Below are 27,509 nucleotides of genomic sequence, written 5' to 3' on the forward strand. Positions count from 1 at the left end.
CCACTCATGTTCCCCAGCAACTGGTGTTCAGAAGCATACTGCTTCTGCTACTAGAGTAGTACACACCGAGCCACCATGATCAGTAGCCATTAACAGCAAAATGTTAGGCGTGTATATGTGGATGGGGAGGGAGACCAAGGGTGCACACGCAAGCTTCATCCCCAGCAGCCACGCACACATACTCCTCTATCAGTCCATGTCTTCCCCAGTGTTGAGTAGGCAAGATCTGTGTTGGGTTGTTCTTGCATTCACTTAAATATGAGTAGGACACCTCATGTGATTGGGGACCCTAATAAAACAGTGTTCCTAATCACATGCAGAGTGTCTGCTCAGTTTTATTCCAGTCACTATGACGGTGCTGTGATTTAAGTGGTTTCATCATGTGGAACTACATATGGTCATAATTTATTTTTATTTTTAATCAGGGGTAGAAAACTCTTCTTTATGTCCTGCATTTGGAAAACGTGAAATGGCAGTGGAATGGGGAGATAAATATTAATTGTGCTTTTACACAACAGACACCACATGGTCATCTGAAGAGAGGGGTCTAGTCCATTAAGTCCAAAGTCTAACTATATGTAGAAGCACCACTGAATATTGGGAAGATGTATGTTAATGGTTCACTCATTCTAGTAAATTTGCACATTCCCCCCACCTTGAAACAAAGCAGTCCAAAGATCTAGCTGGGTGGGCAAGACATTGAGTGAGTAGGTTTGTGTTGCTGCTTTGGTTCATGGAGGACCATAAGTGAGCAGTTGACAATGTGACAACGCACCAGAAGTTAATAAGAGAATCTGTAACTTTCAACAGGACCACAGGTGAGCAGGTGACAGTGTAACAGATCATCAGCGGCTCAAAAGAGAGTATTTTTTTTCTTTGTCTGTTGAGTGGGAAGGAGGGGAAAGGATTCCTGTTACAATTAGAAGCTCAGTTGTATTAGCACGGGGTTTAAAAAATCTGTAACTTCAGTCACATAGGAAGCTTTACAGAATGGGGATTACAGTGAGGTACAGAGAAGTGGTCTCTCTCTTTCTCTCTCTCTCAGGTGCTGTTTCTTCTGGTACCTGCATCAGTCTCCCACGCTATGTTGATCCTATCCTGCTCTTCCAAGCTGCAGATCCTAGAGGGACTGCTGAAGAAAAGCCTCCCTCAGACACTTCAGGTGATCTTGAGCAATGTATTCTGGATTATTCGCTAGGAATATGGGACCAAATTCCTGTCAAAATCTTGCATCTTCCGAAAGATCCACATTTGGAGTCTGATAAGTTTGTTTAATTCAATAAACAGGTGCTTGAAAATATGGGTATTATACAGATACACTGCACAGAGAGATAAGATTGGCCGCAGCTCCTTGTTGAGGGCACAGCTGATGTGAACTGAGTGTGTGATGTGTGAAATGGCCCTGTCAATTCCTACACTTGGTTTGTCAGGTGGGAGGTGGAATGCCCTCACTAGGGATGAGAGAGAAATTCAATTCAGTTTGCACAACCTAATTTGCGCTTCCTGAAACAATACATGACAAAACACATTCTACATTTTTCTGAATCTTGCAATGTTGTTCTTCACACAGTGGCGTAGCAACCACTGCCGGCACTATTGTCTCCATCCAAGTTACAATCACAAAATGCATATAGTAAAGCATTCATAAAAAGGCACTGTATTGGAGAAATTGCTTTCTAAAAATATGTAAATTAGTTATAATCGTGCATATTAGGTGAAATTAACACAAAAAAGTGCCATTATTTTTTATGAGGACTTTTTATTTAATCCACACTAATGTGGAAATGAGGTGGACTGAAGATGGGGAAAATGGGGAAAATAGGGGGGACTGAGAGAAATGAAAAATCAACAGATTTTTCTATCCCTAGTGCTCACTCAGGACACCCCAATCAAGGCATGCAGCAGATACAAGCCTGACACAAACCACTAATTCTCTCTCCGACCCCAAACATTTCTCCCAGGCTGCCTCCTTCAACTGCAGCACCAACTCTGACATCATGTGACTCTTGACAGGTCTATGGTGCAGTCATGAACATAAACCGCGGGAACCCAGTGGGCCACGAGGTGATTGTGGATTCTTGGCCAGATTTCAAGGCGGTCGTAACTCGTCCACAGAGAGAGGTACTAGCCCTTGGGGATTTTGCAGGATACATTTTGTGGGATGTCAGCAGGAAACACTGCGTGTTCTGTGCTGGGGCCTCCTCTAAGCCAGGCTCAAACTGAAAGGGGATGTTGGCTTTGGTCTAGGAGCGCACCTTTGGCATTAACAGCTGCCAAAGGCAGCAGGTGAAACTTCATCCATCCTTTCATCTCAACATCAGGAAAAGGTTTACCTGTTCAATTGTATGTCTCTCTTTTAGGCTGTTTCAGACAATGCGGATTTCTTGAGCAACATATATGCAGCATTTTATCGGGATCTTGATGTGTACCGGAAACTGTTGCTAGACACAGATGCCATCAACTGGGACCAAACCTTTGCTCTCTGCGGTAGCAGGCTGTTATTTCTAAGGGAAGAGTTACGAAATGAGGAGACACGGTTTAGTTACTTAATATGAATTTGATGAGGGAGTGACTGAAGTGAATGTAATAGAGAAATATGAGCAAAATAAAATACAAAACAATACATTGGGGAAGTAACATATGAGCTACGTTCCAGGTTTTACTACTGGTGTATAAAGCCCTACACAGGTCTGGTGGTAAAGCATGCTGTGATGTGAGCATGGGCTTTCTAGTATAGTAGTACCAGAATTTTCTGAAGTTTACTCATCTTCAAAGCAAAGCAAGCCCCAACACTGATATGCTTTTGATGGTTATTGAAACTTTTGTTTTCTCCCAAGCATTCCTAAATGAGTCCATTCTATTTGTGCTCTTTCAAATTCTGGTTGATTTTTATTTCTTAATGCTGTGTTGATAACCTATATAATGTTTAGTATACTGTTTCTCTACACCTTTATTTGTACAGTATTTTGCATTTTTATAGCTAAATATTCAAGTGCAGTTGGTTTTTTATTGGAGACTTTGTGGAGGAAGCTCCTCAAAGAGTTGAGAATACATTTTAAAAGAAAACCAGTCAATAAATATCTACAGTAAAGAGAGACAACAATACAGTGGTACCTTGGGTTACATACGCTTCAGGTTCCATACGCTTCAGGTTACAGACTCCACTAACCCAGAAATAGTACCTCGGGTTAAGAACTTTGCTTCAGGATGAGAACAGAAATCATGCTCTGGTGGAGCGGCAGCAGCAGGCCCCATTAGCTAAAGTGGTGCTTCAGGTTAAGAACAGTTTCAGGTTAAGAACGGACCTCCGGAACGAATTAAGTACTTAACCCGAGGTACCACTGTAATGGGTTTTAGCAATACTGTACTTAGAGTAAGTGATAGGGTATTTTGTGATGCAGTTCTCCAGCCAAGTAATGCGATGCACATACTAAAGTGTGCATTAAGATGCATATATTAGTGAAAACAATCTATGTGTATGTGAGAGAAGAAATTTGCACTTAAAATGTGGATGAATTTTCATCAAATGTGGAGAATTGAACAAGGTTGAAAAAATAAGAAACTGAGGGAAATCAAAACTGATAGATTCACCCTTCCTTACCAGCTGCACATGTATTCCTTCCACAGCCTCCAAGGACAATAGGACTTTTCATTGTCCAAGGGCAGAAAGGGAGCAATGAACCTTGGATGACCATCTGAGTGATAGCAGTTCAATATATGTGCAGCTAAAAATTTCTTGTCCTACATGACAATACCACTCTCTTGGTGACATATACCGCTTTGTATAGGGAACCATGATGGGATATATGAGGTCTCTAAAGAGGCTGTTGCTGCCAAGGAAGTCCAGTTGACTGCAACCCCCTACTTTACCTACCTGAACCTCAACCCAGATAAACAGCCTGAGCCCCGGTGAGTGTCCATTGTGCTCCCTACTTCCTTCCTGGCTGAGGAACTGGCTAACCTATGGTTCTTCAGTAGGAGAATCTCCATAGTCAAAATGCGTATGGACAATCCTGGCGTTTACTCCTTAGTTTGCCTTCATGTAGCTGGGACAGCAAGGCACCAAAGGGCGTGGCACTCCCCACTCAAGGAAGGGAAGAAGAATACCACACAAAAGCAGGTTTACATCAGGGGTCAAGTTTAGAAAAGGAATCCCAACAGCAGAGCGAGCAGTTCTTCATGTAACAGGAACCATCTTAGAAAAGGCATGCTCTGCTGGAAGGGTGTGTGTGAATCACTTCCAAACTGGTGCCCGCCATCTGTTATTTTTCCACATAATAGTGTTTGATTAATAGGATGCATTTTCAATCACTTTTAATGGGGTTCTTTTTTATCTATTCAACTAAACAATTAATTGGTCATTAGTTTAAACTCCTGGGTGTTAGGGCAAACAACAGGGAATCGGTATCATTTTAATGCCAGCTTGCTGGTGGTTTTGTTAAGACTGTTGAACTAAGGAGACTTTGAGGATGAGCCAGGAAGATAATTCTGCATTCTTATGTTCAGCTCTCTCCTCATTTCTCATCTCTTTGCTCTCCTAGGCTAGATCCAGGCTTCACTTTTTCCTCCTTAAATAGCTCCCACATTGACCTGCTGAATGAAACGTGGCACTTTGGGGGCAGTGAACACAGCCGGAGATATCTGGCCAACATGGTGCAATGCTTCCCCAGTACCTGCATCCTGGACTCCAATGGTCATCCTATCAGCTGGATCATCATGGAATCTCTGGGTACACTGAGACACGGCTACACCCTTCCATCCCACCGCCGAAGGGGCTATTCATCTATGGTGCAGAGGGCACAGGCCAGGCGTGTCCATGCAGCTGGCTTCCCTGTATATGGCCTTGTTGCCCTAGATAATACCCCCCAGCAGAAACTGCTGGTCTCCCTTGGCTTCCAAAGATTATCTGAACTGTGTCATTACTGCATCCATTCTCCAGCTTCTCAGTGAGAAGAGGGGAGAGCAACAGTCGTTTTCCAGGATCCTGTTCAATCCTTTCACTTACCAGTCCTCTGAATGGGAGAGAGGGAGATTATCACACCCTTTCAAGAACCATTCCCCGTTACTCTATTTTCCATTTAAATGCTACCTCAATTCCTGTTGATTAAAAACTTTGGTGCTGGGTTTGGACTGAATCAGACGACATTGGGTTTTTGGGTGAATACCCATGACCCCCATTTTGAGTGTCTATTGCTCTGTTTGTGGGGTGCTGCAAAATGCAGTGTTTTCTCTGCAAAACACTGCTGCCAAATTTTTCTCAAAGTTTGGCCCCTGTTTAGAGCAAATCAGACGATGTTTGGTTTTTGGGTGACCCCTGAGTTTGAGTGCCCATTGCTCTGTTTATGGGGCATTGCAAAACCCTGCAAAACGTTTGCCAAAGTTTGGCTCTAGTTTGGGCCATCACCACCCACTAGGCCTGAATCGACTATATATTTGATGTAAAAAAAATTTGTTTTAGTATTTTAAAGTTGTAAACCACCTTCGGTAACTTGGCAAGAAGGCAATATATATATCCAATGAATAAACTGTTTTCTGTCCTGGTAGCAGGGTTGTCTGTTTTTTTCCATTTGTTGCTGGTCATGAAACAACGCCAATATGCCAAAATAAGAGGTTTTAAATGCCATCTCTTTGGATGCTGACATATTCATTCATTGGTGTTTTAATTTATTGACTGGAACTCCCTGTCTACTGACATTAAGGAGGCACCATAACTGTTCTCTTTCTGGGACCTGCTTAAAACGTTTTTGCTTAGGCAATCCTACCCATATAGGTAGCAGTTACATGGGCTTATTCCTGCATTCACTTTAATATGAGTAGGATACCCCATGTGATGGGGGACTCTGATAAAGCAGCATTCCTAAACATGACAGCAATGTCTGCTCAAGTTTATTCCTGTAGCCAGGACGGTACTGTAATTTAAGTGTCTTTATTATGCAGAACTGTGCGTGTTCATAAGCACAGCAGTTGTAAAGGATGAAATGGCAGTCAGAGAGAGAAAAGCAATGTTAATTATATGCTTCACAACTGAAATCACATGGCCATCTAAAGAGAAAGGCCTAAAGTCCATTAAGTCCAGGGTCTTAATGTGTGTAGATGCACCACTGAACATCAGGGAGATGGCTGTTAATAGTTTATTCATTCTGGTAAACTTACACATTCCCTCCCCCCTCGCTGAAATAAAGCAGCCAACACAAAGAGCTTGCTGAAGGAGACTCTGACTGAGCAGTTTGACAGCACACCAGAGGCTCTTAAGAGAATCTGTAAGTTACGGAAATTATGGGGGTGGGGCACATCTTTAAAATTGTTAAATGTTACAAATGTTATGCATAAATGTATCCTTTAGACTTGACAGCTCAGGGAAGTTACCTAGCTTTAAAAATCATATAAATCTACTCCCTTGCCAGTTTCCTTCATTCCACTGTCAATCTGCTTCATTGGCCAAGAACTTGGAAACCATTCGGTCCCCGCCATAATCCCTCAAGCGGGGGTCACGTACTCACAGGAAGGTACTCATAGGTGTCAATCGCTGGGCAAAGGCACTCCTCCGGACTTGCCCAGGTGGCAGACTATGCAAATCAAACTTCTATTGTCCCTTTGTAGTACGTGCTTAGAATGTACTTCCCAATACATATCCTGTATCCACCTGTTGCCCCAACACATTCCTCCTATGTTAATCATGTATAACCCTCCCCTTTTCTGATGTAGCAATGATGTAGTGATGATGCTTAATGAACTGTATGCTGGGATAAGATAGAAACTTTTAAAAGTCCTTGTCCCCCCATCCTCGGGGGTTCAAAATTCCTCTTTGAACCTGTTGCGCAATGTACCACTCAACACTGTACCACTCAACAAGAAGACACGGAGGACTACAGGTGAGCAAATGACAGTGTGGGAGAACACCAGTTGCTCATAAGAGAATGTTTTATTCTCTATTTATTGAGGAAGGGATTCCTGTTACATTTAGAAACTCAGTTGTGGCACCATTGTTGGTTAAGTAAGTCCATCATTTCAGTGAAAAAGAAGGCATCTCAGTTTGGGGATTACACTGAGGTACAGAGAACTAGTCTTTCTCTTTCTCTCTCAGGTGCTTACAACCCACACTGTTTCTGCTGGTACCTGCTTCAACCTCTGCCTCCCAAGCTATGTTGATCCTATCCTGCTCTTCCAAGTTGCAGATCCTGGAAGGACTGCTGAAGAAAAGCCTCCCTCAGACACTTCAGGTGATATTGAGCCATGTATTCTGGGTTATTAGCTAGGAATATGGGACCAGATTCTTGCATCTTCCCAAAGATCCAAATTTGGAATCTGAGAAGATTTTTTAAATCCAATAAATAGGTGCTTGAATAGGGTACCATACAGATACACTCCACAGAGAGCTAATATTGGCTGCAGCTCCATACTGAGGGTACAGTTGGTGTGAAATGTGTATATAGTATGTGAAATGGCCATGTGAATTCCTACAATTAGTTCATTGGGTGACAGGTACTAAGTCCTCACTACGGAAGAGGGAGGAAATGTGATTCAGTTTGCATTTATAGGTGAACTTACCTAATTTGCACATTCTGAAGCAATGCATGACAAAACTCAGCTGCCCTTTGAAATCTACATTTCTCTTAATTTTGCTATGAAGTTCTCCAGCCAAGTAACATTCACAAAACTGAGAGGGTAAACTGTGTGTTAAAAATGCACATGTAAGTAAAATGACATTGTATTGCGGAAATTGCATTCTAAAAATGTGTGAATTAGTAATAATCATGCATATTAAGCGAAATTAACACAAAAATGCCAATGAACTTTTTTTTAAAAAAAAAGCAAACTGATGTAGAAATGTGGAGGACTGAGCTAAAAGACGAGAAAAATGATAAACTGAGAGAAACAGAAAATCAACTGATTCTTCTATCCCTGTTCATCACTCAGGACACCCCACTCAAGCCATGCAGCAGATACAATCCTGACCCACCACACCACAGATGGCCTCCCCAGATCCCACACATTTCTCCCAGGCTGCCTCCTTCAACTGCAGCACCAACTCTGACATCCTATGACTTTTGACAGGTCTATGGTGAAGTCATGAACATAAACCGTGGGAATCCAGTGGGCCATGAGGTGATTGTGGATTCTTGGCCAGATTTCAAGGCGGTCCTGACTCGTCCACAGAGAGGGGTAATAGCCTTTGTGCAAAGGGTAGCTCAATGGGTAGAGCATGAGCCTCTTAATGTCAGGGTCATGGTTTGGAGTCCCAGGTTGGGCAAAGAGATTCCTGCATTGCAGGGGGTTGAACTAGATGACCCTCGTGATCCCTTCCAGCTCTGTGATCCTCTGATTTTGTGGGAGGTGCTTGGTGGGTGTCAGCAGGAAATGCTGTGTGTTCTGTGCCGGGGCCTCTTCTAAGCCAGGCTCAAACTGAAAGGGGATGTTGGCTTTGGTCTAGGAGCACACCTTTGGCATTAACAGCTGCCAAAGGGAGCAGGTGAAACTTCATCATTTCATCTCAACATCTGGAAAAGCTTTACCTGTTAAACTGTATGTCTCTCTTTTAGACTGTTTCTGACACTTCGGATTCTTTTAACAATATATATGCAGCATTTTATCGGGATCTTGATGCATACCGGAGACTGTTGCTTGACACAGATGCCATCAACTGGGACCAAGCCTTTTCTCTCTGTGGTAACAAGCTGTTCTTTCTAAGGAAGGAGTTATGAGATAAGGAGACTCAGTTTAGTTACTTAATCTAAATTTGATGAGGAAATGGAAGTGACAAAAGTGAAGGTAATGGAGAAACATGAGCAAAATAAATACAAAACAGTACATGGGGTGACAGGCGGACACATGAATTAGATTCCAGGTTTTTCTGGATCTGGGTATCTGAGAAGCTGCCTCGCCTCCTACAGCCCACTCCAGTCTCATGAAGATTATTTTTTTAAATGAAAGCTGATATGAAATGTAGAGAACTGAACTGAGAAATTGAGAGAAATTAAAAGTGACAGATTTGCTCTTCCCTACAGACTGCACACGTATTTTCTCCACAGCACCACAAGGACAATAGAACTTTTCACTGTCCAAGGGCAGAAAGAGAGCAACATACCTTGGATGACCATCTGAGTGATAGCAGTTCAATATATGTGTACCTAACAATATATGTGTTGCCTCACCCAGCAACACCATTGTCTTTCTGACTTTTTACTGCTTTGTACAGGGAACCATGATGGGATACATGAGGTCTCTAAAGATGCTGTTGTTCTCAAGAAAGTCCAGTTGACTGCAATTCCCTACTTCATCTACCTGAACGCCAAGCCAGATAAACAGCCTCAGCCCCGGTGAGTGTCCATTGTGCTCCCTACTTCCTGGTTGAGGCACTGGCTAACCTGTGTGCTTCCAATAGAATCTCCATAGTCAAAGTTGAATGGCAGTCTGCCATGGAAACTTTAGTTGAAATTCCTGCATTTCAGGGTCCCTTCCAACTCTACAATTCTATGATTCTGCCTATGGACAAACCTGGCATTCACTCCTTCTTGTAGTTGGGATAGCAAAGCACCAAAGGCGGCACTCCAAAGGGGTAGCGTTGCCCACTCTAGAAAGGAAGGAGGAATGCCACACAAAAGGTGATTTGCATCAGGGGTCAAGTTTAGAAAAGGCATCCTAAGAGCAGAATGAGCAGTTCTTTTTGTGACAGGCACCATCTTAGATGAGGCATGCTCTGCTGGGGTGAGATTGAAGGAAGGGGAACACAACTAATCAAACAGTCCCTGATATCTGCCATTTACACACACACACACACAACAACAACAAAAAATCAGCTGGGGGGATGCATTATTGTTTGCTTCTAACATGTATCAATTGGTCATTAGTCCAAACTGCTGGATGTTAGGGCAAACGACATGGAATCAGCATCATTTTCATGCCAGCTTGCTGGTGGTTTTACCAGGGTATCTGTCTGGAGTGTTGAACTAGGGAGACTTTGAGGATGAGCCAAGAAGATAATTTCTGCATTCATGTTCAGCTCCTTCCTCATTGTTCATCTTTCTGCTCTCCTAGGCTAGATCCAGGCTTCACTTTTTCCTCCTTAAATAGCTCCCACATTGACCTGCTGAATGAAACGTGGCCCTATGGGGGCAGTGAACACAGCCGGAAATACTTGGCCAACATGGTGCGATGTTTCCCCAGTACCTGCATCCTGGACTCCAATGGTCATCCTATCAGCTGGATCATCATGGAATCTTGGGGCGCAATTGCACACAGCTATACCCTTCCATCCCACCGCCAAAGGGGCTATTCATCTATGGTGCAGAGGGCACATGGCATGCGTGTCCATGCAGCTGACTTCCCTGTATATGGCCATGTTGCCCTAGATAATACCCCCCAGCAGAAAGTGATGGACTCCCTGGGCTTCCAAAGATTATCTGAACTGTGTCATTACTGCATCCATTCTCCAGCTTCTCAGTGAGAAGAGGAGAGAGCAACAGTCGTTTTCTAGGATCCTGCCCAGTCCTTCCACTCACCAGTCCTCTGAATGAGAGAGACTTATCCACTATTCAATTTTGACCACTCTTCATCTTTACATTCCACAGTGTGTTTCTCTCTTCCTTTTGCCTTATTGTATTTTCCTGAATTTTCCTGGCCCCCCTTATACATTTGACTTTTGATGTTTCAGTTCACGTACATTATACAGGAAGATCACACCTTACGCTTATTTAACTTGAAATATTAAAAAATAAAATAAAATATATTTAAAAAATTGTCCAGTAGCACCTTAGAGACCAACTAAGTTTGTTCTTGGTATCTGAATAAGTGTGCGTGCACACGAAAGCTCATACCAAGTACAAATTTAGTTGGTCTCTAAGGTGCTACTAAGGGACACAGGTGGTGCTGTGGGTTAAACCACAGAGCCTAGGACTTGCTGATCAGAAGGTCGGCGGTTCGAATCCCCGCGACGGGTTGAGCTCCCGTTGCTCGGTCCCTGCTCCTGCCAACCTAGCAGTTCGAAAGCACGTCAAAGTGCAAGTAGATAAATAGGTACCGCTCCGGCAGGAAGGTAAATGGTGTTTCCGTTTGCTGCTCTGGTTCGCCAGAAGCAGCTTAGTCATGCTGGCCACATAACCCGAAAGCTGTACGCCGGCTCCCTCGGCCAATAAAGCGAGATGAGCGCCACAACCCCAGAGTTGGTCACGGGGTCCCTTTACCTTTACCTAAGGTGCTACTGGACAATTTTTTAATATATTTCTACTGCATCAGACCAACAACCTTCCTGAATCATTTAACTTGCATGATATCAACCATACGTGACTGAAGGCCACTCGTTGAAATCCTGCAACTTAAATGTAGGCAAGGTATACTCTCTGCCTTACTTGGGAAGCAAGGCTCTCTCTATGAGCCAGCTCTGGAAGCCCTGGGATGCACCCACAGGGGTATTTCCAAGGTTTCTGTATACACATTTTTGTATATAAGCAGAACGCTTGGAACCAAACCCACACATAAGATGAAATTGTACTGTACCTCAGATCCTAAATGGTCAATGACCAAAGCAGGAACCTAAGGATGTAATAAAATCACTTTTCTGTGACATGTTGTGTTGTTCATCCCAAAGTTGAAGCCTTGTTCCCCAGATGATTGGAAAAACCTTTGCAGGAGGAGGAAGAGGAAGAAGATAACAATGACAAAGTACTTTGTGGTACACGTTTTAAAAGGTGTCAACATCAAAAAGGTGGACCATTCACAGCCATGGAGTAGATGAGACTGTGAAGGTTCATTTCTTCCTGACCCCAAGGATTCACATTTGTCAGTGATGCCTGGTACCCATTGGGATCGGCAAGGTGGAAAGCAAGGAGCCCAATGGTAGGTGGCCTAGAGCCAATTTCAGGCACAGCCAATTCATTCTAGCTTTGTTCCAATCCTCCTCCTCATTGAATTCTGCAAAGATCACAGCCACACCTTACATTTAAAACACTCTTATATCCCTTTAACAGTCATGGCTTCCCCCAAAGAATCCTGGGAAATGTAGTTTCTTGAGGGTCCTGACCTTACTCTCAGAGCTGCAGTTTCCAGCATCCTTAACAAACTGCAATTTCCCCACACTCTGTTAAAATGTTGGAAGAGGGCTTTAAACATATGGGGAGGAAGTGACCTTCAGATGAGGGAGCTGACAGCCAGCACCCCCTACCCCACCCCCAGGCAGGTTGCAAGTAAGGAGACAGGCACGTGGGCACTGGCTGAGGTTGCTTGTCTTTTGCCCCATTTGCTCTAAGAGACCACCTTCCACGGATGTTTACACACGCAAGACCAGTCATGGCTGCACTGGTGGCTGAAGTGGAAGAGTGAGGGCCTATGTCTATTTCCAGCTTCCGAGCAGCAGTTTAGTCATGCTGGCCACCTGACCTGGAAAGCTGTCTATGGACAAACGCCGGCTCCCTTGGCCTGAAGCGAGATGAGCGTCGCAACCCCATAGTCACCTTTGACTGGCCTTAACTGTCCAGGGGTCATTTACCTTAGTACTTAGTAAACTGAGTATCAGATCAGAATTCAAAAAGTAAAGGCATGATAGCGCTTTGCAATGAAAGGAAGGGAGCACAGATGCGCACCATCGGCCTGTGACAAAATCAGCAGCAGCCCAAGAGAGATGTTGGGACATCCTCTCCCCCATCTTCCCAGGGCCTGCTCAGGAAAAACCTGTGTGAAGTGGGGTAAAGCAGAAGGGAGGCCGCTCAGACCCAAACACTTGGGCCATCACCTCCCTGTAGGCCTGAATGTACTCCTTCACTCTACATTTTATGTAATTTATTTCTTTTAGGATTGCATTCTGCAGTAAAATTGGTGGGAAGAGTTTAGTAATGAAGGGGACTTCCTATCTTACTCCAATGAAATAGGATTTTAAGATTATGCAGCTATCTAAAATAATTTAACCAAGTCCATATTCTCCGGCTCTTGTCACTCACCTGAGTGAAGGTCTCTGTGGAGAGAGCATGTGACCTGCGACTGAGGCCTTGAATGGTTTTCAGAATCCCCCCAGTTCTCAGCCCCCTACTTAGGGGGGAAACTGGAATTTCTGGCAGGGGAAAAGGATTGCAAGGGTGATTCAGTGAAATTGCATATCCACTCTCCATTTTCATTAAAACTAGAGTCAGATTACAGCAAGTAGTTGGCAAGACAAATTTATAATGTGGGGCCTGAAGAGGGAAGGGTCTCTGCTCCAGCAAAAAAAGAAAAGGTTAACAGAGTACTTAAGTTGAACAAGCATTTGCTTCCTCTATCCTTAACCCTCATGAAGCTACTATTCTGAGCACCCTTTAAAAAACTACATTTCCCAGGATTCTTTTGGAGGGGGGAATGCTTAAAATGCGTAATGTGTGCGCAGCCTTTCTCCTGGAAGCTTAATTTCCCAGATTTAAGATTATGATAGAAAATCTCTTTTATATAGTTGGTTTCTAACTTTATTGAAGTCAAGGATAGAAGGCTACAAACTGAGCCTGAGGCTCTAACTCAGGGCAACTGAACATAACTCTCCCGTATGTTGTAGCAGTTGCTACCAGAGTGCAGGATGAGGACCTGGGAGATGACCAGGGTTCAAATCTCCATTCTATCATGAAAGTTGCTGTCTGACCCATGGTCAGTCACTGTCTCTCAGCCTGATCTACCTCACTGTGTGGTTGTGAGGATAAAAAGGGGAGAAGGAGAGCCATGTTTGCCACCTTGTGCTCCTCATTGGAAGATGGGATTTAAATGAAATCTATCAATCAATCAATCAATCAATCAAATACAAGACTTTTGTGTATAATAATGTTCCCTACATGGAAAAACAGTCACCTGGCTGCTTCCTCACTATCTCTGCTTTTGTCCACGCTGCATATTGGTTATACCAGGAAGGAAAACCCAGCTTGATCTGCTCTTGTCTCAGCAGAATGATCAGCAAGTGAAGGGGTATTGTTCCATTTTTTAAAACAACCATATGAAGTTAAGCTTTTTCACCTGCCAGGGGTGCCATCTAAAGGGGGGGCTGAGGGATCTCCTCCCCCCAAAAAAAAAAATCAAGAAGGGGGCCAGGCTCCCTCAGTATGTATTGGGAAAGCAGAAAAAAATAAAAATTCAAACCCTTCCTTGTTTTCAGGAAGGTGTGTCTTCACCAACAAAAAAACCCAACTTGAGGTGTTTTACCATACGCATCCTAGAGATCTATGAGCAGACATTAATTGCATTTTATAGGAAAGTTATTATGAGGAAAGGTTTTCCTTATGTTCTGCAACAGGTTCAATGGTGCCTTCCGTTTCAAAATATGATTGAGAAAAAATATTTCTGGAAAGAAGAAAAGAATGATGGAAAGCCTGTCCGCCCCCCAAACAAAGCAATAAAAGTGTTTTGTGGAACTAGAGCACATAGTGTTAGTTTGTAATCTCCATTCCACAGTGTAGGATAAAGAGGGGCCTGTGATAACCATAAGTGAACTGTTTTCAATTCCATATTTATTAATAAAATAAATGATGGTGCTTAGATACCCACAATTGCAAGTGGTGGTGGTATCCTTGATTTGCCTCCCATGATATGATAAATCCATTATTTGCCAAGTTAGACTGTGGCAATCATAACGGGACAGCATGCACATGGGACTCTTGTGCTAGATCACCCCAGGATTATAAAGAATTTAACATTTTTAAAAATAAACTATTAATTCAGCAACACAAAAAACATAGTTTTATCCAACTTGCCATGGATTTAAGGGACCAGTTTTTGCACACTCTTGTGAATCAACAAACGCATCAAAATAAGTGGGGAAATAACTGTTGTGGACTTCTAGCGATTGATGTGATATGTGATGTGGCGAAAGCATTTTCATAGATTCAAAGCATTAATGAAGTGCGCTTCTGGCCACCAGGTGTCGCTTTTGCCCCCATAAAATGCCACAGCCAGGCTCTATTTAAGCGGGCCATGAAAAATATTAAAAACTAGAAGCTAGCTGTTTAATTTGTCTTCATCAACCAACATGAGGAGGGAAACTGTAAAGCTCAGATTACAGCTATACCTTAGGGTTTTCATAATAAATCTAGGGCAAATCTCCTACTTAATGGAGAGATGAGCTCTAAAATCCCCACTGTTAAAAAGTAAGTATCTGATTCTTAGGGCTGCCAACATGGGTAAGGACACTGGTTATTTTGCTTGTCACATCCGCTTTGAAAATAAATATCAATGTCTAAGTCCTATACTCAAGGCAGATGCTGTTGGTTTTCAGCTCCTATCAACCCCAGTCAGCATGGCCAATGGTCAAGGATAATGGGACTTAGGATCCAGGAATATCTGAAGGGTGACAGGTTAGCCATTCCTGCTTAATTTTTTTTAAAGAAGCATTAGTAGTCAGCTTTCCCATGATGCAACTAGTACCCATCTTTATATCACCATCACAATAATCACCTTAATATCCAGCTCATTCTAATACATCAATGAGGCGAATGTGTAATCTGAACATTAATTTTCCAGCTCCGACATGGGCAGGTACAGTTAGCTATAAAACTAAGATCTTGCCAAAATCTCATGAGAGCTCACAGCGTTTATGAGATCTTGCTAGAATGTGCCACTATGCAACTCAAGTGAGGAGGTGAGGGGGGTGGCATGTTCGCATTTCACCTCAGGCAGTGAAACGGAATGTGCTGCCCCTGAAAACAAGCTCTGATCCCCCAGAGGCAAAACCAACTGCTTCTAGATTTGTCCCCATCCTTCTCCATGCTGAATTCAACAATGGCAATGCTAAAACTAAGGTGCCACCACCTCTTGACAGGTTGCAAGAAGGCAGGCAGGTAGCTGGGAACTAGCTGGGGGCAGGCTGAGGCTGGTGGTGCGGCGCTCCATTTGCCCCAATAGACCAGGCTTCGCAGGATGGAAGAGGAACTAAATACTGTTTGGAGATTCCCTACTTCTGCCTTGATAGGATGGTACACTTCAGCCCCATTCATGGTGCAGCTCAGCACACAATTTATCTCAGCCTATGTCCATATCTCCTCCCACTCCCTGAGGTCACATCTAGGTAGATGACACAATAGGAAATGTACAATTGGACATCCCATGGGTTTTTTTGAAAGGCCATTGCTGCTGCACGGCTGCCAGGTTCTGCAGCAGTGGAGGAAAGTGGGCTCCCCTCCACCCTAACACACACAGAGTGGGCTTTGAACCTATGCCTCTGAGATTAAGAGTCTAATGCTCTACCAACTGAGCTATCCATCCATCCAATGCAATTTTCCCAGTTGAAGACCTCCTAAAGTTGCTACTTGCCCTGCCACTTTGTCTAGTCGCTCCTTTACTCACAGGGGCAAAACAACGCTGGGTTGACTCCAAAGGGTCTTTTATCAAACATAGGTTCCTGAATAATGCCCTCCCCAGAGACCAATAAGTTTCCCACAAAGCACTGAAAATGGAGGATAAGGGGGCTGCCACTACAGCCATATAAAAATGTCTGTGGTTAGTACAGCTGCCGTGGAGACTGCCATTGACCAGGCCTTCGGGTAGCATTACAGCCTGCCTGGCTAGAGGACAAGTCCAAGGCAGATGACTGCGGGCAAGGGGTGGCTGTGGTTAGCTCAAGGTTGCTTCCTGGCCTCCTTCGTGGAGGCTTTGTCCCCTGCTGAGAATCAAGACTGAGTCAGTTTCTTTCCAGGGCAAGAAACTCCAGGAGACAAAGGCAAAGCAGGAGATGCTGACCCCAGATGCTGCCCCAGACTCACCCCTGGGAGTTAGGAATCCACTAGGGCATGAATCATCAGGCTCCCCCCCCTACCCCACAAGGAGCAAGCGGGGTCTGGGAGAAAGGAGACCTGAACAAGTAGGACGGGGATCAATGCAGCCTCTCTAGCCCTCTCTCCCCCTTCACCCTCAGCCTTTCTCCAGCCTTCTTTTTATCCTTACGCTATGCAGTGACTAATGTATTTTACTAGGCTCAGCTCCAGCTATGGGCTTCATTTTATGGAGCTACGGTGGAGGCCTGACCTGCTTTTATGAACCAAAATCCACATCCTTAGCTCTTGACTCAGAAAAAGAAGAATGCAATCCATTGGTTTCAGGGAAGACTGGCAAAGACCATTCTCAACACCCACTGATGTCCCTCGGGCTCTCTTGGCCCATTTGCTATGGCCTAGGGCTTAAATCCTCTTAGCAAATGCAAATTTTGCCCAGCAGGGATGCATCATTTTAATTTGTACATATTCATTAGGTGTAGCATCTCCTTTAAATGCTCTCTATTAACAGGTTGCCCCGTGCACCCCAAAAACATTTTGACATCTGAGGCAAACCGCAAAATGGCACCCCCATCCCCACTGGAGAAGAAGGGGTGAGTCAAGACCTAAATCAGGAACAGGGGGGAATAAAGATCTACATTGGGGTCTGCTGCTCTTATGGATCCTGCCACCCGAGGGGGTTGCCTCATCTTGCCTTATCCAGCCCAGTTTGCCCTTCATTTTAGAGCACATATTCCAGCTGTAACAATACGTCTTATAGAGCACCAACTGTCTTGCTTTGATATTGGATCGAACAAACTTGCTCACTGACAGTGGTAGCATTCGGGAACCAGATTTGAATATCACAGGTTGATTCCCATCAAAGTAGGGTTCAGCTGCTTTATTAGTGTATCCCAGTACCTTGACTCAACGCCAAGCACTATTTGTCAAGAAACTACAGGATCAGTATGGGTTGTGGCTAACGTCGTGTGAAAGCAGCTACAAAAATTAGCAAGGGATAGTGTTATGTACTTGAGCTGAATTCTAGATCAATATGATCCAGAATGCAGCAGTCTGATTGGTCCGCAGGAGCCACCCAATCCAGCTCTAGGTGGAAGTGAATCAGCGACCTGATTGGCCTACAGGAGCAGCCTGGAATTAGCCAATCATGTGCGGCCTATTGTGTAAATAATGTATATCCATCTAGACCTTTTGGGGAAAGTTTCATTCATTGCTACTATGAGCTGAATAAAGAGCATGAAATTCACACTCGACTCTGAGTATATTTCAGGGAGGGCACTGTGTGAGGAGTTAAGCAATAATGTAAACAGATTCTCAATGTTCCCTTAGGTTTCTCCCTCTGCTATCATTGCACCTTTCTGGCTATAACAGTCCTGATCAAAGCTGCTAGAAACAAAGTAGACCATGAGGCCTCCCACCTCAAAAGGGTGCCTGAGTGGCCAGTAGGAAGGGGCATCTAAAGAAACCTCTTGGAAGTGAAGAAGTTGGGGTGGTTAACTTTTAGGGATTGGATTCTTGGTGGGAGCAGAGCCCTGTAGGTACAGAATGAGAAACTAGAGTAGGTGTTTGGGGAGGAGGAGAGGACGGAGAGGGATTGTAGATCTGGATAACTTTCTATCTGCCCCGACCCAAGGTGTAGAGCTAAACAAAAAAACCATCCAAGGGGAAGTGAATTCTTAACTCAAGAAGAAGGCAGCTGCCACAAAAAAAAGTTCCTGCACCATGAAGCAGGTGATAAGGAAGACTTGTGCATAACTACCCCAGGGAGGAAATCTGGAAGGAGGACTGGAGCAGGTTTGTTGTCATGCAGCAGCCTTAAAGAGGGAGACGCAATGAAAATCATCTGGAGAGTTGCACAAGAGGAGCAGAGGTGCTATAGCCCAGCTCCTTTGACTGTCACAAGCAATGCATGTGATGGATGGAGAGAGTGGGGGGTAGACAGGGGACGAGCCAGAAGGTTGGGCTCTGTTCGCTCCCTGTTGAATGCTGTAGTGATCTCACCACAGCTGGAAAGGGGCCCAGCAGCCAACCTGGATGCTGAGACCCTCAAGTTATCTATCTCCGGGGGCTGTGGCTGGCTTCTCACAGTCAGTATTGTGCGGCACATTTTAAGAGGTGAGGCGTGGGAGGCCCTGCTAGTGACAGCAGGCGGGGGGGGGGCGGGCTTGGAGCAAGGATATTTCTGCTGTATTCCTGGCTCAGAGATGGGAGTAAGATCTACAGTGGCTGAGTAGGAGAGCAAGAAGGATGGAGCTGGAATCTGGAATCTGCATTCCACCATGGTTGTTGGTTCTTCTGGGGTTTTTTTGTCAGCTGCTGAGACTGTCTCTTTCTCTGTTTATGGACTCCAGCAGCGTTCATAGTGTGGCTCAGAAATAAGCTACCTTCCAACTGGTTGACATTCTCCCTGTTCTCTTGGTACTTCGGGAAAGAACAGTTTACCAAAAAGCAGCTGCTGGATGTTAGAAGTGCCCTCTGCACAGTTACCTTAGGACCCCACCCCCCAAGTTTCAGAGAAAGGAAATGGGCACATATATATATGTATGCCATATATATGTGACATAACCTTGAGACCCACTGCTACTCTTTCTCTTGAAATGGGCTGAGAGCAGAAGCTGCTTTCACCTTTGGTCCCTGTGTAGAGTTAGTTAGCCAGGCTGCATTCAAGAGAAGTTTATGGTGAATCAAGCAAAGGGAGCCATCATCTCCTGCCTGTTCCTCTTTGCCGTCATCCCAGTTCCTTCTGCAATGCATATTCTTCTCCATCACACTCTGACCAGGAAGCCATGGCGGGCTGTTGTTGGTTTTTGCTCTTACTGTCTCTTGCGGAGGCCCCAGGTTCAGAATTAATTGTGTACTGCCTTGGATTATCTTTGGTGTCTTTCACTTATCCCTTTTTGAACATTCAATCTGATTTGTTTTCTGGGAGGTTTGGTGACAGCTGCATACACACCACACATTTAGAGCAAATAGCTTTCCCCCAAGAATCCTGGGAACTGTCATTTACCCAGCACAGAGCTATAATTCCCAGCACCCTTAGCAATCTACAATTCCCAGGATTCTTGGGCGGAGATGTCATGTCCATGAGAGGTCCAGAGAGTGGCAACACCTTTTCTGCACCAGTTCTCTGTTTGTGGAATGCTCTCCCCAGGGAGTTTCAGCTGGCTCCTTAATTATTATTATTATTATTTTTTATTAAATCTGTTTACCACCCTTCATCACAAGATCTCAGGGCAGTTCAAAGAATAATATACAAGATAAAAAACAAGTAAATAATTTAAATAAAAATAACATTATTTTGTTCCTACAGACACATTTAAAAGGCTGTGGAATATTAAACAGCTACCTCTGGTTGAAGAGGAATGTTTTCACCTGGCGCCTAAAATATATATAATGAAAGTGCCAGGCGAACCTCTCTGGGGAAACCATTCCATAAATGGGGAGCCACTACAGAAAAGGCCCATTCTCGTGTTGCCACCCTCACGTGGAGGAGGCACACAAAGAAGGGCCTCAGATGATGAATGCAAAGTCTGAGACAGTTTATATACCTTTAGGAGCCAGGTGAAAATGTTCCTCTTCAACCAGGCCTTTGGCTAATTGACATCTGATGCCCTTATAAATGTGTTGTGGGAAGGGGAGATTATTTGTTTTTTGTTCCTATTTTCATGATATATGTTGTGGGTTTTTTTATATTGTAATTTTATGTTGTGAACCGTCCTAAGATCTACAGATTAAGAGCAGTATACAAATTTAATTAATTTATTAACAATGTGCTTTAAATGTATAGCATGTACACAGGCAAAGTTATGTCAAAGCAACTGTTCTCCAATGCTTTCCAGTGCATTTTCCTGTAGTTTTCCTTATCACATAAAGTCTGATCGTTTGAGGAAGCCAGCTTGCTGCCACAACTTCTCAATAAACCGTAATTGCACCGTCTGAGTTTGCTGGCACGTCATTGAATCCCACCCAAAAACAGAGGTGGACATTAGGGCTCGCTCTTGCCTCGTTTGCTCTGCTGGAAATGGCCAAGATTGATTCTACAAGGATAGATGGCCAACAACTCTTATGCACAGAAACAGGATATCCTGGTTGTACTGCAATGGATGGAAAGCTACTACTGTGGTTCAAATTAGGAGGTGAACTTTTCCCAATCGCTGTGGTTCTGGAATCAGCAACGTGATGCCCATGGGACCCCAGAGGGCTGTTGTGGCACCTGCTAGGCCACCTGCTCTGCTCCCCACCCCCCAAGATTAACACAAATCCAAAACAGAATTAAAATTGTGTCCCTGTGTTGCTGCTCCAGCTGCTTGTGGCTCCTTGCTAGGTTTTTGTTGCACCTGCTCACTTCTGTTCTGCTTTAGAGGGCAGGTGGCCTTTGGATTGGTTGGAGGAAGAAAGATAAGGGCCTGTGATGGTGGCGGTGGTAGCTGAAGTGTGTCTGTGTGTCCATGTCCTGAGGAAGGAAAGGTAGCGAGGGGAGGGGAGACAGAAAAGAGGTGGGGATGTTGGGGGTGAAAAAAGAAGCCATGGGAAGGCAATAAAGGGGTAAGCCAGAGCGATGGATGAAGGGTGGGTGGAGCCTCAGGGGAGTAAAAAGACAGCAGATGGGGCCTGGGATGTAGGCAAAGGGAGGAGTGTGTGTTGGGATGAATTTGGTGAATGCTTATAAATGAGTGGATGGTGTGCAGAATGTGTGTACAGGGGGAAGGGATTCACAAAAAGAGAGTTTTGTCATTAGTCACCATCCCATGGCAGCCATTTTGGGGTGTGGAACCCACAGGTTTTTAAAAAAGAACACCACCACAATGTACCCACAAATCCAGGCTACAGCTTCCACTGTCTTTGTGCTGGAGCCCATGTTCTCCTTTTCATTTAATTTAGGACATAAAATGGGAAGGGAAGGAGATGGATAGGTTCTGTGGCCAATGCAATAATCCTGTAAGTTGAGCTTCTCCCATCTACATCATCGCTTTTGGGGGCAAAGTGAGTAACCCAGGATTTGTTTGGCTTAAAGGAGATGGCACACTGTGTGTTTCATGACCTCGGCCTTCTTGTTGCAGGGGTGGGGAACCTGTAGCTCTCTGGAGGTTGTTGGACTCCAGCTCCCATTAGTCCCCAGATCACAAGCCCAATGAATGATGGGAATTGTAGTCCTACAACTGGGGGCACTGGGTACAAAACCAAGGTGAATGAAGGTATTTGAATGCACACACAAAGTTTGTTTACTGCGTATAAAAGAAGATCTGCCCAGAGAATGCTCTGCAGAGAAACAAATAAGGCCAGCATAGCTCCTGGAGAAAGCCTTTTATTTGTTAATACAAGAATAGAAATTCTGCAATAAATACAATCTAATAAATAACATCTGAAAATAAATAAATATTAATACAGACAAACTGAGAATAACACAACCTGACAGTGGGGAGGGGGGCAGAAGGAGAGGGGAGGGGAGAGAGAGAGAGAGACCTATGGACTGGGCCACCTATGGGAAACTCCTCCCCTTGTCCTTTGCTGGTGACAGTAAACCGCACAGCCTCACTAGGCCCGCCTGCCACAGTGGGGAGGGAGAGGTACAGGCAGGCGGAGACCACTGCTGGGGCTGGCTAAGAAGATGTCCCTGTCGTGGGCAACTCTGCTGCAGCTTTTGGCTTTGATGAATGATAGGGGAGCCTCTTGAGTTGACCACTGCAAAAGAGAGAGAAAAAGGCTGAAAGCTCGCCAGTGCCTGCATTAAACCATATCCCTTATTTTTCATGCCTCATTGCAACGCCTATTCAGAGTCCCATTTTGCCCTTGCGGGGTGAGGTTGCCTCTAGAGCAGGGGTAGGGAACTGCCAGCCTGCAATCTTCCAGCCCCACCTGCTGCCTAGCTGATCAGGAATCAAGGGAGCAGGCCTGGGACACTGCTCTCTTTCTTGTTGCTCATCTGTTCCTCAGTCAGAAGGAGACTGCAGGGAGGGGAGGTTGTGCGTGTTTGCAGCGCAATGTGCATGCATGTGTCTGAGAAAGAGTGTGGGGCAGCTCCCTTTGCAGCCCGCCGCTCATCTACCACCCAATCTCCTGAGCAGCTGGTGGATAGAGATGAGACTGCAGAGAGGGAAGTTCTCTGCATGCATGTCTGTGCACATGTATGTGTTGGGGGGTGAAAGACGGCATAAGGTATCTCCACTTGCTGCAAGCTCTGGCTCTGTCTGCTTTGCTTTTGGCGCCTGGAGGAATTAACCAGGTGGGGATGTGACCCCCAGCTTCAGGAAGGTTCCCCACCCCTGCTGCAGAGTTCATGGCCCGAAAGGAAGGCCAGAGCTGGGCATCATCTTGAGCCAGCGGGTTTGATCAGAGGCAGGTTTGTGGGAAGTAAACCCCCTTCGTAAGCACCTAATTGGCACAATACTCTATGAGAAGAGAGAGAGAGAGAGAGAGAGAGAGAGAGAGAGAGAGAGAGAGCGCACAAGCAGGAACCCAGGCTCTGGGGGAGCTCCATTTAAGGAGAGCAGAGTGCCAGAGGTGGAGGCTGCCAGATGTTCGCTGCCCTGCAGCCAGGGCTTTATTGCTCATCACTGGGGTGGGAGGGAGCAGGGCTTTTCCTCTGATCCTGGAAAATTAATGGCCCCCTCTGGGAAGAACAAGAGAAAGGCAGGCCACTGAGAAGGCGGAGGAAGGAAGGAAAGGAAGAAACAGATAGGTGTGGGTTTGCTCACCTAGAGGCACGGCTTCATAATAGAGAGCAGTGCAGCACCATGAAGGTGTGGCAGCAGGAGTCAGGTTGGAGGTGGGTTGGAGGTGGAGAGGGGCAGGCACGCTGTGGGTTCAGGGGGGGGGGCTCTGGAAAGCCCTTGGCCTTGAGGGGCAGGTATGACGTCAGTGGACGAGGCGAAGGCAGAGAGGCTGGTGAAGGGCAGGGCTCAGAAGCCCCTGCTCTCGAGGTGCAGCATAACAGCAGAAGGGGGCACCCTCTTGCGCAGCCTGTTGAAGTCCTTGGCCGAGCGCCACAGCCAGGTCTGCAGCTCCTTGAGCAGCCAAAAGTCGTCCATCTTGCGCAGGAACTGGCTGCGGAGCGGAGGCGTACCATCCGTCGGTGTGGGCGGAAGCTGGTAGCCCAGGGAAGCCATGATGCCGGCGATGGAGCCCAGCAGCCCTTGCAGGCTGGCGCGGAAGTGTGCGAGGCTGTGGCGCAGGGTGGGCATGGCGACTGGGGATTTCCCATCCATGGTGCTCAGGTAGCACAGCAGGTGGCTGTAGGCCTGGTAGTTGGCTGCCAGCCGGGCATTGTCATTCAGGCTGTGCCATTCCTGAAAGTCCACGGTGGCGCTGGGCACAGCCTCTGCCCCGATTAGCCGGGGAGGATCAAAGTCCGGCTCATTGAAAGGTGGCCCCAGGTAGCTGAGCTGAGGGTGGAAAGACAAGCGAGTGGTTAGACATGCTTATTATACGGGAGTAGCGCAGTTGCACATACCATTCCACTCATCCTTTCCACAAGCTCTTCCTCCTGCTCCCACTCAGTGAGGCGGTGAGGTATGGCAGTATGAGAGCGAGCAATTTTAATTCCTTAGCGATATGCACAACAACACCAGGCATGAGCACACACTGACATCCTTTATTAGTCTGAACAGCTGCATTGTGTATGTGTGCCCGGTGCATGCAAATATTATGGGATCCACTGACATGCTGATTATCTCCTTTTTACCCAGTGACATATTGCGACTGCAACACGGTCAGATAGGCACTTAGTGAGAGATCCCTGCTTTGCCCTGAATATTCTGGTAGACACACAAACACACACACACATTTATTCACACCCGCTTGCCCTGCTAAGCTGCGTTCCTGGGATTCCCCGCCCCACCCCCCTCTGCCAGCATTGGTGCCCTGAGGGGCAGCAGGATTGCCCAGGCAGCGGGGTGAGCGGGTGGGGTGAAGCACAGAGCGGAAGGGAGGTGTGTCAAAGCCCGCGGCTGTGTGAACAATCTGACAAGCTCAGGAGACAAATTAATTTCCTCTGTGTCGCCCGGGGGCAAGTAGGGACGGGTTCTCCCCAAACAACACGCCAGCAGAAACCAACTCACAGGGCAGGCTGGGACGTGGCCAACGCCATGAGACCAGCGGGGTGGGGGTGGGGGGAGGAAAGCTGAAGCGTGACTTCTCTAATACTTAAAGGGCCTGGACTTTAAGATCAAAGAAAGGAAGTGGGTTTTTTCTTTTCTTTTAGACAGCCAGTGTGGTGTAGTGATGAGAGCACTGGGCTGGGACCTGGGAGACCAAGGTTCAAATCCTGACTCAGCCAGGAAGCTCCTTGGGGCCAGTCACTCGCTCTCAGCTGAACCTACCACACAGGGTTGTTGGGAGGATGAAACAGGGAAGTGGTGAACTATGCATGCCGCCTTGTGCTCCTGTGAGGAAAGGCAGAATTTAAATGCAATAAGTAAATAAGAATAAGCAAAGAAGATGGCGTGAGGCAGCCAGATGGGAAGCTAATTGGGAGACGTGTTACTGAAGAATCTAAAGAGGGTTTGTGTGGGCCTTCAGCACACAGGCTTGCCTTTCCCATTTTGCCTTTTCTTGTAGGGCTTAATACAGACAGTGGCCCTCAGGCAAGCCAAGGACCTTGGGCCAGCATGTGCACCGCCTGTAGTCATGCTGTTGTCCTTAAGTGCTCAAAAGGAATGAATTCTATCCTCACACTCACCCCATCCCACCAGTGAATCTCAAAAAGATTTCAAAATGATATTTTGGATTCTTTTAATTTGGGTGCATTTTGTTTGTTTATTTTGCTTCTGAGCCTCCATTCATTTGTTTATTACGTTCTTATCCTGCTTTTCAGACAATGATGGTCTCTGAAAGCAGCTCACATCAATGAGAGAGAGAGAGAGAGAGAGAGAGAGAGAGAGAGAGAGAGAGAGAGAGAGAAGTCCCGCCAATAGTAAAAACACAAATTTTAAAAGACAAGACTTCAAAGCACAAGTTGTTTCTATGGGCAAAGGAAGGAAGGGTCTCTTGAAGGAGAGTGCACTGGCTCTCAGGCTTCCCTGAGCATCAGTACAGAACTGCTAAAAGTGAGCCACAAGGTAAGCTTTGCTGAAGGTGTTGGGTGGGAGCAAGGAGCAGGGAATACAATGCAACTGAAATCTGGGTAGCAACGGCAGCAGTGCTCAAAAGGATTCTGCCTGAGTGCTCTCTTCTGGACACTAGAGTTTTGCTCTGTATTAAATTTTAAGATGGGTACGTACCAAAATTATGTTTCAAGGTTATTAAAAAATCATGCCAGGAAACACTAAGGCCAGGTTCCTGTAGAAATTATGGGGTGGGGGATTGTTTGCTTTTTACCATTTATTCTGTTTCATCTACTCTTGAGAAGGATCAAAAAGTGACCATGGGAATCTCTTAGTTTTCTGAGATTTTATCAGGCGTTGTTGATATATATATATTCGAACTTATCTTTGAAGCTGTATGGGCTAGAAAATTGGTTTTCTGTTGTTGTTGTTTTAAAAGATTAGAAAGCAGAGAATTCTCAGGAATTGCAAATCATATATTTGCACAGAGCTGCTGAAATTCACACCACCCTTGTTGTAAGGTCTGGCCTAGACAGTGGTTGTCCATGGTCCCAGCTAGAGATGCCACTGGACTTAGTGCTGGGAGCATAGAAAGGAAAGGCAGGCACTTCCCCCCCCTTGCATGTGCTCATGCCCACCACAGTAGATGATGGCCAAATCCTGCAATCCTCCCTATTGACCCAGCAAACAAGCAGGCAAGGACCACTGCAGGTTGAAAACACCTTGGGCCTTCCTACTTTGGAGATTTGATGCACTTGAACGGCACATCCAATCCCCCAAATAAGACCCATGCAGCTGTGACCCCAGTGTTCCTCAGCTGTCAAGATGTTTTATTTCATTTCCCCCCAGCTGTTTGAATAGCCTCCTCTGTCCACAGCTTACATCGCCACATATGGGAGCAGCTTTGCTTCAGTAGAAATCCCTTGGCAGAAATTTCACAACATCCCTCAAGAAGCAGCCAACAAGACAGCACAATTGACTGGTTTCCTTTTTCTATACTGATACAGAAGACCCGGGGCTATGCGGCAGTGCGCATCCGGGCACATGGGTGTGCATTTCCTGTCCTGCTGAGTCAGATTGCCAATCATTTTGCACCAGTGAATGCCAACCTACTTACGGGAACACTGAAGGTAAGGAGGCAACCATCAGGACGTACAGAGAATATGGGAATCATAATGAAATGCAATGGTTGCATATGCTATTATATTAGGCCTACGCAGTGCTAAATTTTAAGCTGGAGCTCTGATAGTGGAGAAGGCCTGATTTCTGCTGGAAATAGCATAACCTCCAATGGTAGCCGATGCAGTCCTCCCTAGCCTTAATCTCCTTAATCCATGAGAAGATTCCTTTTATTACTGCCCCAGTTCCTCTCCCGGCATCTCTACGGAATAGCCTCTCCCTGTTAACTTCTGGCTCCCTCCAAAGATAGGCAACTTCTTAACAGTAACTTCTTATTTCAACAAAAGGGCTCAACAATTCCAACCCCTGTCTTGCTCCAAAAAATGTTTGCAAGGAGGTTTGTGTTCTTTACACATTCTGGATCTTTGAGCACATGAGCCCGGTGAAAAGAAAAGTATGGGCCTTTCAAGCCTGCATGAAGGGACACATTTTTTGTCAGCCAAATGGAAATGGGATGGGCTCCTAAAAACCATAACCTCAAGAGGTGGGACTGCTCTATCCAAAGGAACCACAAATGTTCCAAAGCATCACAAATCTGCAGTGATATCTCATGAAGGGTTAGATTATTGACTCTATAGGAATT

At 45.5% G+C, this 27,509-nt stretch overlaps 3 protein-coding genes and 1 long non-coding RNA gene across 15 annotated transcripts in view; 2 read left to right on the forward strand and 2 right to left on the reverse strand.

Annotated features, from left to right (window-relative positions):
• The window catches only part of LOC128419256 (uncharacterized), a 46,394-nt gene extending 33,139 nt beyond the window's left edge, over positions 1 to 13,255 (reverse strand). Inside the window, exons 1-3 of the long non-coding RNA XR_008331821.1 lie at positions 12,930 to 13,255; positions 8,514 to 8,684; positions 2,334 to 2,504 (exon numbers count right to left, since the gene is read on the reverse strand). This is a non-coding gene — a long non-coding RNA (uncharacterized LOC128419256). The remainder of the gene's footprint in view (positions 1 to 2,333; positions 2,505 to 8,513; positions 8,685 to 12,929) is intronic.
• On the forward strand, positions 470 to 5,353 carry LOC128419213 (glycine N-acyltransferase-like protein 3). Of its 4 annotated transcripts, XM_053399642.1 has the most exons (6): positions 470 to 818; positions 1,046 to 1,162; positions 2,014 to 2,121; positions 2,361 to 2,487; positions 3,789 to 3,909; positions 4,542 to 5,353. In XM_053399642.1, exons 2-6 carry the CDS (start codon positions 1,085 to 1,087, stop codon positions 4,948 to 4,950), a joined length of 843 nt encoding a protein of 280 aa, XP_053255617.1. In that variant the 5' UTR covers positions 470 to 818; positions 1,046 to 1,084; the 3' UTR covers positions 4,951 to 5,353. The 4 variants fall into 4 exon arrangements, with proteins under 4 accessions (XP_053255617.1, XP_053255632.1, XP_053255625.1 ...); XM_053399650.1 differs by lacking the exon at positions 470 to 818 and having other exon boundaries at positions 1,004 to 1,162; XM_053399665.1 differs by lacking the exon at positions 470 to 818 and having other exon boundaries at positions 1,082 to 1,162; positions 1,962 to 2,121.
• On the forward strand, positions 6,155 to 10,719 carry LOC128419168 (glycine N-acyltransferase-like protein 3). 7 transcript variants are annotated; one of them, XM_053399585.1, is made up of 6 exons: positions 6,155 to 6,260; positions 7,085 to 7,220; positions 8,056 to 8,163; positions 8,541 to 8,667; positions 9,197 to 9,317; positions 10,036 to 10,719. In XM_053399585.1, the coding sequence occupies exons 2-6, from the start codon at positions 7,143 to 7,145 to the stop codon at positions 10,442 to 10,444; spliced, it is 843 nt and encodes a 280-aa protein (XP_053255560.1). In that variant the 5' UTR covers positions 6,155 to 6,260; positions 7,085 to 7,142; the 3' UTR covers positions 10,445 to 10,719. The 7 variants fall into 7 exon arrangements, with proteins under 7 accessions (XP_053255560.1, XP_053255574.1, XP_053255597.1 ...); XM_053399599.1 differs by having other exon boundaries at positions 8,056 to 8,106; XM_053399591.1 differs by lacking the exon at positions 6,155 to 6,260 and adding an exon at positions 6,277 to 6,872.
• An 8,740-nt stretch (positions 13,256 to 21,995) lies between the features above and the next one.
• Positions 21,996 to 27,509, reverse strand: part of CLCF1 (cardiotrophin like cytokine factor 1) — a 54,936-nt gene continuing 49,422 nt past the window's right edge. For 2 of the 3 annotated variants that reach the window (XM_053399800.1, XM_053399789.1), the window contains exon 3: positions 21,996 to 24,088. In XM_053399800.1, coding sequence (XP_053255775.1) covers positions 23,606 to 24,088 — 483 coding nt within the window. In that variant the 3' untranslated portion in view covers positions 21,996 to 23,605. The remainder of the gene's footprint in view (positions 24,089 to 27,509) is intronic. The other variant, XR_008331827.1, reaches the window with a different exon arrangement.

The sequence above is a fragment of the Podarcis raffonei genome, chromosome 1, assembly GCF_027172205.1.
Source record: "Podarcis raffonei isolate rPodRaf1 chromosome 1, rPodRaf1.pri, whole genome shotgun sequence".
NCBI classification, from domain to species: Eukaryota; Metazoa; Chordata; class Lepidosauria; order Squamata; family Lacertidae; genus Podarcis; species Podarcis raffonei.

Coding starts and splice junctions, on each gene's coding strand:
- LOC128419213 (XM_053399642.1), top strand. CDS start 1,085: ATGTTGATCCTATCCTGCTCTTCCAAGCTGCAGATCCTAGAGGGACTG. Junction 1,163..2,013: donor GCCTCCCTCAGACACTTCAG/GTGATCTTGAGC, acceptor GACTCTTGACAG/GTCTATGGTGCAGTCATGAA. Junction 3,910..4,541: donor GATAAACAGCCTGAGCCCCG/GTGAGTGTCCAT, acceptor TTGCTCTCCTAG/GCTAGATCCAGGCTTCACTT.
- LOC128419168 (XM_053399585.1), top strand. CDS start 7,143: ATGTTGATCCTATCCTGCTCTTCCAAGTTGCAGATCCTGGAAGGACTG. Junction 7,221..8,055: donor GCCTCCCTCAGACACTTCAG/GTGATATTGAGC, acceptor GACTTTTGACAG/GTCTATGGTGAAGTCATGAA. Junction 8,668..9,196: donor CCAAGCCTTTTCTCTCTGTG/GTAACAAGCTGT, acceptor TGCTTTGTACAG/GGAACCATGATGGGATACAT.